General features: G+C 45.3%; 1 protein-coding gene across 3 annotated transcripts in view; it reads right to left on the minus strand.

Moving 5' to 3' along the window:
• Positions 1–898, minus strand: part of Rbms3 (RNA binding motif single stranded interacting protein 3) — a 672,329-nt gene extending 671,431 nt beyond the window's left edge. For 2 of the 3 annotated variants that reach the window (XM_021171492.2, XM_029481346.1), the window contains exon 1: positions 84–701. In XM_021171492.2, the coding sequence (XP_021027151.1) occupies positions 84–158 (75 nt within the window). In that variant the 5' untranslated portion in view covers positions 159–701. Of the gene's footprint in view, positions 1–83 lie in introns of all 3 variants that reach the window. The other variant, XM_029481347.1, reaches the window with a different exon arrangement.
• Between the last annotated feature and the right edge of the window lie 14,243 nt (positions 899–15,141).

Here is a 15,141-nt window from a genome sequence, read left to right on the forward strand (position 1 = left end):
GGTGAGGGAAGGGTCCGACTGCCACGCTCCGGAGGAGCGCCAGGCACCACGCTGCCTTGTGAAGCCCGCGGGTCCAGCCATACCTTGGTTTGGAGGTACTGAGGACAGTAGTAGGTGTACTGGGGGTACATTTGTGGCTGATCCGGGCGTTTGCCCATGTAGCTGGGATCTTTATCTCCGAGGCAGGAAACTGAATAACAGGGTGTATGATGCCCCAGGCAGGCGAGCTTCTTTCTCTTAATCCACTGTCCCTGGCAGTCTGGGTGACTGCTGAGGCTTCTCAGACTCCAGCCTCACTAGTTCCAACACCGTGAGGAATTTAAAACAACCAAAAAAACCAAAGCAAAGCAAAACAAAAGAGCCAAAAAGAAAAGAGAAAAAGAAAAAGAAAACAAAAACAGATGGGGGTTGAGATCCGTAGCGAAACCCCCAGACTGCTTCCCCAGTTCTTGCCTGCCTGGTTCCTCCCTGCTGCCCGGTCCAGTCCGGATGAAGCAGTTTGCTCTGTAACCAGCCTGTCTCTAGTGGTGTCAATCGCAGGCGCTTGTAAAGGCGAAGGAGGAGAAAAAAAAAAAAAGAAAAAGATCCTTTAGCACAACTCGGAATCCTTGCAGTACAGCTTTCGTTCTCTCCTGTGTCTCTTTCCCACCGCGGAAAAAGGAAATTTTAATAAAAAGAAGAAAAAAGGAAAAGAAACAACGGACAAAAAGAAAAAGAACGGAAAGGAAAAAAACCTGGGAAAAAAAAAGAAAAAAGAAAAAAATAAAGAAAAGAAAAAGAAACCCGTGCAGGCTTAGTTGCTGCTGTCTGGTTCCCAGAGTGACATGGTGTGTTCCGGCTGGCCTTGCCCCTCTCACTCACTTCCCCTCCTTCCAGCCAGTGGGTGGAACTGAGAAAGCCTCTCCAGGGAGCAGGGCACGCAGTCCAGAAGGCTGCAGTATTTCCTCCAAGGGGGGGAAAAGAAGACGAAAAAGAAGAAGAAAAAGAAAGAAAGAGGCTGCTGCCACCCCTCCGCTAGCTATCTGGAATAGCACAGTGTGCAGCGTCTGCAGCCGAGCAGCGGGTGGAACCGAACCCCAGCTTGTCTGTGAAGTGCCTGGGTGGGGCATGGCCCAGCCTCCCTGCCCTGCTCCGACCAGTGCTCCCAAGCTCCTAAGCTGCTTCTCCTCTTCAATCGCCAAGTTCCCAGAGGTGAGGCATGGCATTGATGAACAAAACAGATCCTGCCCTGTGAGAGGAGCATGAGGGAAGGAGAAATGTGTGTGTGTGTGTGTGTGTGTGTGTGTGTGTGTGTGTGTGTGTGTGTATTTACACACACGTGCCAACCTTTCTAGTTAAGTAGGGAGAAAAGTGTATTCAAGGCTTTTTCAAAATCTGTTAACACATTAAAAGCCAGATGAACCCAGGACCTGAAGATGAAACCGATGTTTTGGAGGATTCTCAAGAGAGGAGAAAAAGTGGGGATTCTCAGCTGGGTACCTCTGTGGGGAAGAAAAGCCCCATCTCAACAAGGGGGTTGACTTAATCACAAATAATTGTGTTGTGGCTTTATCCATCTCTTAAAAATAAAATCAAAGTGATCTTTACATTTATTCGCTTATTGGAAAATAAAATAACGTCTCTCTCTCTCTTTCTCTCTCTCTCTCTTTCTCTTACTTGCTCTTTCTCAATGCTTTCGTGGCTCTGTAAGTATTGCACACAAAAAAATTGAACAAAAACTCATAATTACTTGTCAGAGTTTTTCCCCCCACCCATAATAATATTCTGACACGTTGATCAGCTGCTACATTATAATACAGATTGTTTCAGAGAAGATAGATCTCCTTAAAGGGTTTCTCTGCAAGGCGGCAGTGAGGCTAAAATTAGCTGTGCCAGCTGTGTTTTGCTGGGAGTGCTCACGCATGCCCGGAGCGTGGGCAGCCAGCCTCTGTGCCTCTCCACTCCCCCAAGTCTGCCGAACACTCCAGCCGTCCTTTCAGATAAAAGACTACAGGTACAAAGGCAGTTTCCTCACATGGAGGGAGAATTGAAACTGCAACACACAGGATGCCACCTCTGCATTAATTCCCACCTGCCACTCATGGGGTAACAGCCTAGGCTCCTGGGCTCCTTAGCTCCAGGAAGCTCAGCTCTGAAATCTGTGTACCAGCAGAAAGACAAGGACACAGAGACATCACATTGGGTTTTATGCCGATTCTCTCTCTCTCTCTCTCTCTCTCTCTCTGTGTGTGTGTGTGTGTGTGTGTTTCTCTTTTTTAAAAGACAGGGTCTCAGATACCCCAAGCTGCTCTTAAAACTTGCTGTGAAACGGAATGACTTTGGCTTCTGATTCTCCTGCCTTCCATCCCCTAGCACTGGTATTGAAGGTATAAATTAATGATTGAGTCAGGTTCCTGTGGACACTGGCTGTGGAACCTAGGACCCTGCCCACAATGGGCAAGCACTCCTACCAACACAGCTATCTCTTGAGGACAAAAATCAGAACTTGGGTTGGAGGGTAGGTATGGGAAACCTGTAATGGAAACATATCAAGACAGTTTCACCCACGGACCTCAGTTATCCCATCCATAAAATGGAGAAGGACAGCAACTGAAATCAGGCACCAATCTCAAAGTCTTCTGGCCACATCTCCCTCTCTAGGGAACTTGTCAAGGATCTGAGAATCTCATTGGTCCTTCCTTTCTGCTTGGCATCAGATTGTAAATTCCACTCTTCGCACGTCATGGTCCAGCTCCGAGTCCCACTGAGCAGAGGTCATGTTGGTGATCGCCAAGCTCACACCGGGCATCCTCTGCCAGCATGAACATGCCCCCTGAAGCAGGCTTCCTGAAACCCTCACTTCCCAAGGTATAGTTGGTTTTCCCTGAGTTGGTTTCTCCCACGACCTTCTAAACTCAGAACAGCAGGCCATAGCCTCCTCCGTAGCCTGAAGAACTAGCAAGGCCAGACACAAAGCATGTGTTCTGACATGCTTGGAGAACAAAATATCCTGGACATAATAAACGGTTTGTCCCTTGACTCCTGGTGGGCTTTTGGGCCATTTCATTCTTTTAAGAACATTTGAAATTTATGTTCATTTATCATATATTGCACATACATCTGTGTGTAGAGGTCGGGACCCAAGCTTTGGGAGTTGCTTTTCTCTGCTCTAACGTGTAGGTTCCTTTGCTGGGATTGAACTCAGATAGTTAGTCATGGTGACGAGCACCCTTAACCGCTGAGCCATAGAGCTAGCCCATCCATTTCACTCTTTGTCATCGCCTAGGCATTGACCTTGGTACAGGGTGTATAGAGACACAGAGGCCAAAAACTGCTTCTTCTTTGACAGCACAGATCCCAGTGAGGGGTGTATGCCGAAGAATACATGCATGAGGTCGAACGCCAGGAGCTTGTAGGTGGAGTGAGGAGACTTAAAGCAAGGGGAAGCATAGACACTGGGGTTTGGCTTTAAGAAGCATTGTTAAGAAACTGCTCCCCTAAGGATCTTTGAGGTCAAAGCTGAGTATGGACCAAGTCCTGGGTTTTGGTGCCATTGGAGTGTTTAGTGTTCAAAGCCTTGACGGGTGACTCCATTCCTGCCAACCTCCTCTGCAAACTCCATATGCCTCAGTTTCTTCATTCTTCTAATGTCCCTATCCGCTTCCTATAGTTCGTGAGGATCAGTTAAGATAAACACCTGAAGAACTCGGGGATACCTTTAACGTGTCATACATATTCCATTAGATGCCAGCCTGAACCCTTGGGGGTGGGGAGAAAGCAAGCCAACCAGAGGAAATGGCAGACATAGGAAATTTTCTATATCTCAAGAGTGTGTTTTGCCACAGCCCAAAGGATGCCATGAAGCCATCAAGGGGCAAAGACCCCAAGACAGGGCTGGAGAGGGAAATCCCCAGCTAAGTCACCCTGGGTTTGATGTGATGGTCAATGGTGAGAACTTGACAGGACCTAGAATCACATAGGAGACTATAAACCTCTGGGCGTGTCTGTGAGGGATTCTCAAGGTTAGGTTAATTGAGGTGGAAAGACCCAACCTCAATATGGGTGTCACCAAGCCATTAGCTGGGCTCCTGGACCTAGCAAAAAGGAGAAAGCAAGCTGGACACCAGTGGTCATCTCTCTCTGCTTCCTGACTGTGGACACTCTGTGACTACTAGCCTCCTTCTCAGACACCATGACAGCCTGGAGCCTCAAACTGTGAGCATAACAAACTCTTCCTTCTTCAAGTTGCTCCTGTCAGTTCTTTAGTTGCAGCAAGGAGAGAAGTCACTTTAGCGACAATACTTGGGAAGGGATTGATGTGGACTGCTAAGCTGTTAGTGGAGAGTGTTGTAGTGGGATTCCGTCCACAGCTTCCAACCTGAGGGGCAGGCATCTACTTTAGGGCACTGCCATCCCACGTGACTCACTGGGCACCTTCACGCTGGGAAGTGCAGCTTCCAAGGCCCCTTCACCAGTCCTGATCAAGGACATTGGTGTTCACCTTGAAAGGACGGGCTCTGGAGATTCCCTGGAGGAAACACTGTCTTATTTACAAACAAAAAGTCTAAAACAAATTAATTCCTCACTCAGAGCAATAGCGTATTTCTGTGTGAGATCCTCAGCCTGAATGGGTGCTATCAACAATTCCTACACAGATTGCTACATTCCAAACTGCTGTTCTATTTCATGGGATTATTGGAATGTTCCTGGGCATCTGTGGCCGTTAGCCTCAGAATCTCCATTGCGCACTTAAGGCTTTTCAGAAGCCAAGTTATGCCAAGTGCATTATAAGAATTGTGAAAACCAATGTTGTCCCTTACACAGACAAGTTTTAGGCACACCAGTAGCTGTGGCCAATCAGGAAGCAGAATGCTCCTATCAGAATAATGTCTATTGTATTTGTACTCTGAGGAAACAATCATACTCTCCATTTAAATGGTTAAGTGGAAGTAGGAGGCAACTGGTTTGAGTCACTCTCTAAATCAGAAGTCTTCTGTGCCATAACTGCCAACTAGCCAACAAATTCCGAGGCAGCAAAGGGCATCAGAGAGCATAGGTGCTCCCAGGTTCCTGAGATGTACAGTGTGGCAGGAGAGAGCCCACTGAAGACAAGCTCTGACTTCTAAAATGGCGTGGCTGTGGCAAACACCCCACACGAAGGTGGAGTAGCGGGGGTGCTGGAATGAATGTCCGAGGAACAGAGACAGACAGACATCCATGGTTTGTCTCCATGCTGTCCACCTGAAGACAACCTGCATCCTCCTTCGGAGTGACTTACTACACTTTCATTATACAGACTATGATGGCTAAGTTTCACTGCCTCTCTACAGAATTTAGAGTCTCTGGGGGAAAGCTAGAGGTATGTCTGTGACAGGACCTCTAGATTAGGTTACTAGAGACACAAAGACCAACCCTAAATGTGCTCATGCTGCTCCATGAGATAGGGTCAAGGGCTGAGTAAAAAATGATAGCTAAGCATCAGCACACACACACACACACATCTGTCTCTTTCTCCCCCTCTGCTCCTGACTACAAAGACGGTGTGACCCAGCTGCCTCAAGTCCTTGCTTTCCTGCCTTCCCCTCCACAGTGGATGGTATTTTCAAATCCTGATCCAAAATAAAGCATCCCTTCCTTAAGTTGTTTTCATCAGATATTCTGTCAAGTCAATAAGAAAGGTAATGAATACACAGACTTGGCCAAAGGAAAATGACAGGCAGAGCAAACAGACAAGACATAACGTCAAGGGAAAGAAAAACAAGAAACTATCATCAGGGAGGACACCCATGATGCTGGGTGATTCTTTTACTTATAGAGATTTGTTTATTTAATTGTATGGGTCTCTCTCTCTCTCTCTCTCTCTCTCTCTCTCTCTCTGTGTGTGTGTGTGTGTGTGTGTGTGTGTGTGTGTACATGATATATGCACAGTTCCTAAAGAGGCCAAAAGAGGGTAGCAGATCTCCTGGGACTGGAATTGCTGGGACAGTTGTTACCAAGGACTACCGTGGTTGATGCAGAACCTTTATATGGCTACATGGTTTAAGCACATCTTCTGCTATTGTTCCTGTTTAGGCATTTCTTCCTTTCATCTCTCAGCTCCACAGACAGGAAATTCAGGTACCTTCTTCAGGTTATATTGCCGAGTACAATGGTTTATGAGATTTAATAACATGTTTATTAAGGAAATGGATGAGCAAAGAAAGGAGGAGGAAGGAGAAGAGGAAGAGGACTCTGAGAAAGAAGCAGAGGAGAAGGAAGAGGAGGAGGGAGTAGAGGAGGAGGAAGCAGAGGAAGAGGAGGAAGCAGAGGGAGAGGAAGAAGAGAAGATGAAGCAGAAGAGAAGGAAAAGGCAGAGGAAGAGGAGGAGGAAGAAGCAGAGGAAGAAGAAGTTGAGGAGAACAGAAAGCAGAGGAAGACGAAGATGGCAGAGATGGCTGGATGTTCTGCCAAGTGAGAAACAATTTTCTCAAAGAAACGTTAGCATTTTTATTGAGTTTTTAGCTTCTGGTTGCCAATGTCTGAACAGGTTTAGTTGATACACCTAGATTTAATTTGGTTGGGTTGATTTTTAACTGGGGGGGGTTGGGGAGAGCCAGATTGACAAAAATTCATACTAAAAGATTACTATGTGGAATTACCAGATAAAACACAGGTTCTCTGGTAAATTTGAATTTTGAGGAATAGATTAAAGACATGGGTATAATCTAGGTAGTAGAGGTGATATGTCCATGGACTCTCTGGGCCATATTTAGAAAGAGGATGCATTGCTTAGTGGAGATTCTGATTCAGGTGGGTACTCTGTTTTTATTTTCTCAGTCTGGCATCTGCACTCATGGCTGACCCACTGCCACAGGGACAGGTCTTACAGGGGACACAGATTCCAAAAGATTTTCCAAAGCCACAGCATGCCCCTGACATACGTCTGAATGGTATTCCCAGAGGTGTGTTATTTTCTAACTTTAAGCTGATTGTTTCCTCTTAGTATTAGGGAAATTTGGGGTTTTCTAAATACAACAAATTGCTATCTGAAATGACTTGTGTGGGCCCTTTCTTGACATCACAGAGTGCTCTGTAAGGAAATAGGGAAATAATAGCTCTTTGGATCAAGTGCCCAACACACACGATACAGGACAGGAATTCTGTTCCTAGAGTATGCGTACTAAGAGCCAAGCCCAGAGGAACTCACTTGTAATTTCATTGCTGGGGAGGCAGGACAGGTGCAACCTTGGGGCTCCCAGGAGAGCCACCTTAGCCAATATTCAAGTTTCAGAATAGTGAGACCATATCTCAAAAAAAAAAAAAATCCAGCATCTACTGCCTTCTACACACACAGACACACACATAGACACACAAACATACATACACACATAGACACACACACATACACACATGCACATACACACACATATATACACACACACATACACACAAACACATACACACACATACACACAAACATACACATACACACACACACATACACACACACACATACACACACACAGAGGGGGGTGAATGCACACACATGTACACATGTGTGCACATACACCATACCCCTGCACACCCAGAAGAACGTGCAAGAAGCACAGATGAAGAAGATTCAGTTGAGAGAGAACAAACCCAGGTACAAGATAAGATGAAATGGGCGGGGCCAACGGGCCTGAAAGATACGCCATGAACAAATGCTGATTGGCAAAACTTGCGCATCCGTGGCCAGCAAGTGCAAGGCTCAACCTTCCGAGTAGAGCAACATCTTCAAATTTCATGGTTATTGTGACTAAGTCATGACATTTGGTGTCCCGAAAGTTTGCTTCACACATTGCATTTTCCTAATCATTTTGATTGCCATTTATAACAATATCCTCCACAGTCAACCTTAAAAAATAAAACACATTCCTTTACCATGCATAGTCTGAAAGGTACAAGTCATGAGATTGCATCGTTTTCTAATTTTTCGCCTTTTCTACCAGCACACTTCTCACGGCGTAAATAGGTGAGCTGATTTGTGGTCTGATTGCAATATAAAGAATAGAGAAAGCTGAAAAGTTCTGCCAAGGAAAACATTGAACTTGTGGCCAAGGAAAGGAATTCCTTCTTGTCTTTGTCTTGAGTTCCTGGCTCACTCTTGTCTGTTCTTTACCCTGTGACCTGCAGTATCTTTCTGACCCCGGGGGAGATACCTCAGTGTTTAAAATAAAACAAAACAAAACAAAAAAATTACAAAACAGCAACAAAACTCCAAAACAAACCAGACAGCACCTTATCCTGAGGGACCGGCTGTCCAGACGGACTCTGACTGGAGTCTCAGGTTTTCTCAGGCATGAGGTACAGGAATGCTTAACCATTGCAAGGATACGTCATGGCTTACATATCCCACAGCACTGTGATATACTAACTGCTAAAACAGATGAGCCTGCTTGAGGGGTGGTATGTGAGTTCACTGGCACCCATAGGGTGCCATCAGGAGGAAGAAGACTTTGGTAGTGTATATGTGTGTGTGCGAGCATGTGTGCGTGTGTATCAGTGGGTTAGTGACACTCATCGGGTGTCCTCTATTGTGGCTCTCCATCATATGCCTTTGAGACAAGGTCTCTCCCTGAACCTGGGACTGGACTGGCAGGCAGCAAGCCCCAGTAATCCTCTTGTCTCTTATGTCCCAGTGCTGGAGTCAGAGGTGCCCCAGTGCCTGGCTCTCTGTGGGGGTTTTAGAGACGGGAACTCAGGACAATCACCTTCCTGGCTATATATAGCACACACTTGAGTGCCTCTGTACATGGATATAAGTTCAGACTCCGGGCACTCCTGGCAACGTCTATGCCCATCACTCTCACAGGAGGCTTCCCATGATGAATCCTTTTCTTATTACAGTCACGAGGCATAATTACGTCTTTTCCTTCAGGAGCTTTGTGACCAAACGTAATATACTGACTGTTTACTAAGACCCATAAATGCTAAGAACATGGACAAATAATGGTCACTTAGAAAGTCAGTGTTCACCTATACAGTCTTGGTTTTTAGCAATTTAACCCTGGAGAGCTTTCCCATCTTAAGGAGTATTATTTAGGAGGGATTGTAACTTGGCACCTATTTCATTCTCTACTCGACTTTCGGTCTTTCAGAAAACCAGCTTGCCCATAAAATGTGTACAAAGTCTCCTGTTATATAGGGCTAGTAAAACTAGGAGGTAATTAGTCCAAGCTATGGCCCCAAACAACAGTAGCATGCTTCCCCTCCGTTTGTAGGGCTCAGGATTAATGTGAACTAATTGGTTCTCTATTCCCTCTGTGAGAGATGAACTCATAAAGCATCAAGAAAGAAAGCAAAACAGAGGAGCTAAGGAATCCGATCAGCAAGTCCACAGAATTGCTGCCGTGGGAGTTCAGGGAAGGTGGCCCAATGTGTACCCCTGCGGGAGCTCAGAGGGTGCATGTTTGGATGTCCTCTGCCCCTCATGGGAGGTCCCCTGGGAAGGTCTGGCCCGAAGCTTAAACCTAGTCCCCTGCTGTCAGAGATGGGTGAGGGGTGACAGGGGCTGGGAACATGAGAGATGAATCAGGGGGTGGCTTGTTTCCACAGGGGAGCCCTGGCTGTGTACAGTTAACTTCCCTCACCCCCTTCAGCCTTCACAACTCAGGTTCCCTGCACTCAGAATTTGGGGGCAGAGAGAATCCCAAGGAACTACTGTGGCAAGTTTCCTTTTTGTTTAATGCCAAGTAAGACTCCTTAGAACTAGCTGTGTCTTTCTGTGTCTGGTGAGGAGGAGGGATCAAGCGGGGTTCAGGATTAGGCATGCATCCTCAAACAACCATTTGCAGGAAGAGCACTGGAGAGTTCTGGCAGCTTTCCTGGGCCTGGGAAGGAACCTGACTTACATAGAAACCCAGGGATGTCACTTCTAAAGGCAGCACCTAGCCAGAGAGACATCTAGCCTAGAGGTGCCTCTCCCTTATTCCTCACATAGGCTGAAAACACTGATATCTCTCTCTCTCTCTCTCTCTCTCTCTCCCTCTCTCTCTCTCTTTCTATATCTCTCTATGTATGTATGTATGTATGTATGTATGTATGTATGTATGTATGTATGTATGTGTGTATCTATCTATCTATCTATCTATCTATCTATCTATCTATCTATCTATCTATCTATCTAAAGTGTGTCTTGATGGCATTACCAAGTCCCTGCCTGGTGGGGTGGGTGGCTGGAGTACTAGGGGAATGGCATAATAATGCAGAGACTAATATTCTTCTATCCCCTCTTTAATAGTCACCCTTCTGGAAGCTAATTAGAAGGCTCTGTGGGGAAAGTGCTTGCTATGAGACAATGAGGGCCGGACTCCCAATCACTAGAGCCAGTACAAAAGAAGAGTGTACAGTGTGCATCTGTAAGCCCTAGTCCTAGGGTTAGGGGTTAGAGACCCTCTTTTCCTGTGACCTCTGGTCTAGGTCTATGTCCCCCCCTTGTCTGTCTGTCTATTTCTCTGTGCCTGTGTCTCTGTCTCTGTCTGTCTCTCCTCTCTCTCTCTCTCTCTCTCTGACACACACATACATGTGCACAGATACACGCACATACACACACGTCACCCTCCAGATGAAAGTACAAATGTTAACAGGGACAGGCCAGGGCCCCATAGTAAAATGGAACCCAGGCTGTGTGTATCTGACACTGCTTTGTCATGTGGTGCCTTTTAAAGGCCTGTCCAATCCCATCTTACTTCTATTTGCCACAAACTCCAAACATTCACCTATTTTCTTGGTAAAGAGCTCAAGGTCACTTGGTTGCTCCATCAGCTGGCTGTAAAAAGAGCATTCTATTGCAGCCAGGTAAGTGTCTATTATAACTGCCTAAGTAGGTAAGTGTTCTGGGTTCAGCGTCTTTGCTTTGGGAAGACTCTTTTTGTCAATTTCTGTGTTACTGATTATCTGTCACTCCACAGCCTTGCTGAGAGGAGCTGATGTGGATATATTTGACCTCTTCATCCAGAAACGTTTCTCTCCTCGAAGATCATGGAGGGTTGAGTCTCCCAAGGCTTTCATAGTATTTATTTTCCAGTGAAGGGATATGAGCGTTTTACCAGGTTCAGTTTTCCTTTGGCATTTTAAATGTTGCCATTTTGGTGACTTCTGGAGGTGAGATACTGGCTGCTGGTCTCAACAGAGCTGGTGGTTTCTTCCCTAGCATATGGAAAGGGCCTGCTGGCATGGCCCTAGCTTACTTTCCACTTGGGTAATTGCATTCTGCAGACTTGCAAGTTTCCCACCCGATCCATCTTTTGAGCAGGATGCCTTCTAGGTGCTGGGTAGCCTGGCCTGCCCTTTGAGAGGAGAATGGCTGATGGATGGCATTTCAGGCTGCTTAGACTACAGAGTCAGGTGCAAACATTTTCTCCTACCAAGAGCAACTTCTAACCTCGTAACAAGCTGAGGGGTCTCCTTATCACTTCCTCAACAAATGTGAGTACCCAGCTACCAGAGAAGAGAGATAGTAACAGTAAAGCATAAATACAAACAGGAGGAAATACAGAAATCCCCTGTCACTAAAGCCAGGCCACTGCATGCTCTCAAGGCACCCACAGCCAGAAAGAGCTTTCAGATTTCAGTTTTGACAATAAGTATGAATAGTATACATTAGTAAGTCATCTTTAACCTTCACACACACACAGATGCACACACATATATACACACAATTACATACACTATACATACACTCATGTACACTTACATTGCATACTTATATACACACATACATGCCTACAGATACACAAAACTACACATGTACGTTCACGTATGCACACATATATACATAAACACACAAATAGACACATCTGTACACATATATGAACACACTCACACACATAGCTATATACTCATATGCACAGATGTATACACACACATATACATATATATATATATATATATATATATATATATACACACACACACACATACATACATACATACTATGCACATATGCATATGCCCACGCACTTAAACAACATATGGACACAAAGACAGACCTAAACATATGAAAACACATATGTATACAAATGTACATAAACACAGAAATACATGTACACTCATAAACACACAGACACACACACACATACAAAGGTATGAATTTCTATAATCCCCTCTCTGACTTCTCTGAAACTCTTCCTTGGCTTCCCATGAAGCCTCATTAGACCCTCCCTAGGCAAACGCCTTTGCAGAACTTGCCCTTTGATTTGAACGCATTTATCTTCTTTACCAGACTGGCATCTTATAGGAGTCCTAATCACACCTGTTTCCCAGCACTCAATAGTTACTCAGTTAAGGAGTTGAAGTATAGATCACAGACTCAACTTCTCTCGACCTCTGCCCCCTGAAGTAGTACTCCTCAGGACTGCTGGTCACAAAATATCCCATGGCGCATCTCTTTAGTCACCTCCATGGAGTTACATGCAGGTAGAGGTGCTTTGCCTAGAGGGCTACAGCTCAGACAAACAGTACCCTTTGTTCCAACCTGCCCTTGACCCTCTTCCAACTGAACCTTCCAGACCTATGAGGCAATTGTGTGGTGAGATCTGGCAGGGAATGGCACCTGGATGAAGGTGACACCTGATGGCGGCAGGCAGGAGTGAGTCTATCAGTGCAGCCCCTGAGCCTCACATGTATGTAGCTTAGCAGGCAGGTCTTGGTGAAGCCGGAACACCACTGTTCCCTACTCAGATATTTCTCACATTGCATTTAGTACAACATCTCAAGCAGAAACCTTGACAACATCCCATCATACTGAGTTCCCATCTTCCATGTTGGCCATAGCTTGCTTAGATGACCACACCCCAAGCAACCCCTATGCACCCGAGTCCTCCTCTCACACTCTGATGGTGCAGGACCCCAAACTCCATCCTGACAGTCACATAGGCCAGCCATCCTGATGATGACACAGGCTGTGCCTGATCCTGTATCTTTGCATCTCCTTCTATATCATATGGCAAACAAGCTGGCCTGGGAGAGAACCAGGGCATATAGGCTGTCATGTTATGTTTATGTCAATAACCACGGACAGGATAAGACTGTGCCTTGGTATCATGAAATGATAATTAGGTTAGTTCTAAATGTTACATCTAACTGATAATACCAGAATTATTCTCAGCCTCATCACAGAGGGAAGGGACTCCAGATTCTGCCTCATTTTGGCCTCTGCGGGTTATCATAAATTAACTCAAAGGCCCCAAGTCCCTGCCTGACTCGAGCTGACTTGAATCCTAATTTGCACCATGCAGCAACATTGACAGTGACATCTGCATGCCCGAGTTTCATATTGCCCTGGCCCATGAGCCAGAAAAGCGTTTGTAATGCAGAACCCAGCACTGCTCTGCTCAGTACCCTGACCTGAGAGGGCCCAGTGAGGACCAGACACAGTCTGTCGCTGCTCACAGATGTAGCTGGTGACTTATGGGTCATGTGCTGCCCCACTGTGTAAGGTGAAGGTAGGGAAAGTATGTCTGGATGCTTCCAGAGTTACCCAACACATGCTAGTATTGACTGAATCACACACTCTTTCACTGAAAAGTAGCTCTTTAGCTCCCTAAGAGAGGGAGAGTGCAGGGAACAGGAAGAGTGGGGAGGGAGCCTCCCAGTGTGTTTCTTATAGGCTTGCTCACCCTTCCTTCCTTCCTTCCTTCTTTATTCCCTTTCTTCCTTACTCACTTCCTTATTTGCTTCCTTCCTTCTTCCTTTAGTTCTTTTCTCCCTTCTTCCATCCTTCCTTCCATTCTTCTTCCTTCTCTTCCCTCCCTCCTCTTTTTCTTCCTTCCTTCTTTCCTTCTCTTCCTTCTTTGGTTCTTTTCTTCCTTTCATTCTTCTTTTCTCCTTTCTTCCATCCTTATCTTCCCTCCTTTTTTCTTCCTTCTTCCCTTCCTCTCTTCTTTCTTTCTTTCTTTCCTTTCTTCCTTCTTTCCTCCCTTCCTCCCTTCTTCCCCTCCTTCTTTCCCTCCTTCCTTCTTCCCTTCTGCCTTCCTTCCTTCTTCCCTCCCTCTCTTCCTTCTTTGCTTCCTTCCTTTCTTTCATCCTTTTCCCCTTTCTTCCATCCACCACTCCATCCTAATCTCTCTTCCCTCTCTTCTTTTCTTTCTTCTTCCTTCCCGTGTGTGCACATGTCACCAGCATGCATGTGCCTACGTGTACATAGGCAGACAGAGGATGGCCATGGCTATGATCATCATCCTTTAACAGCTGGCTACCTTGCTTTTGAAGCAGGGCCTCTCACTTTTACCTGGAGCTTACTAGATAAGCTAGATTGGCTGGGCAGTGAGCACGGTGATCCTCCTGTCTTTGCGTTCCCACTGCTGGGTTTATAAGTGTGCCGCTGGGTCTTTTTGAGAATGCTGGGACTGAGTCCAGGCATTCATGCTTACCCAGCAGCTGCTTCACCCACTTGAGCCATCTCTCTTGGTGACTGTGACATCTCTGAGTGAATGACAGAGCCTGATAGAGAAAGCCAAATAAGAGGAAGGTGGACATGGGAGCCCAGCAGTTCATTTGAGAAAAGGTCCGTGCAATCTCTGGATCATCTTTCTTCAATTTTTATAAAGTTATCAACTTTTATCTGCTTTTTAAAATAAAAATCTCTAAAATAAAAACTTGTATAAAAACTAATATAATTCATACATGTAATTCTTCTACCCAGAAGTTATTCTATTTGTACTTATCTGCCTCTGTCTCTTCCCTGTGATTTCTGTTTCCTCCTTCTGAACCATATACACAAATTTTTATATTTTGTGTATTTCTTCCTGACATATTGTAAAGGTTTCTAAACACCTTTTAACAAGCATACCTAATACTTAATGATAATATTTTATGATTCTCTGCTTCTATATTTACAGGGTTTTTTTCATCTTGGTACAAATGAGTCTGCAATTTTATTTACAGATAAAAATAGCTACAGGTACAGACAGGAAGTGTAGGGGATGTTGTTGATATATGGATACATGAAAAGAACAAGAGAGATGATGATGGAGGTGGTGGCAGTGGCGATGATAGGTAGATAGAAAAACACATAATAAATAGAAGAGAGATGGATGTCTGATAAGACAGATAGATATAGATAGATGATACATAATAGGTAGATAGGTAGACAATCAGACAGACAGAACAGATAGTAGGCAGTTAAATGACAGAAGATAG

The sequence above is a fragment of the Mus caroli genome, chromosome 9, assembly GCF_900094665.2.
Source record: "Mus caroli chromosome 9, CAROLI_EIJ_v1.1, whole genome shotgun sequence".
In the NCBI taxonomy this organism is placed as follows: Eukaryota; Metazoa; Chordata; class Mammalia; order Rodentia; family Muridae; genus Mus; species Mus caroli.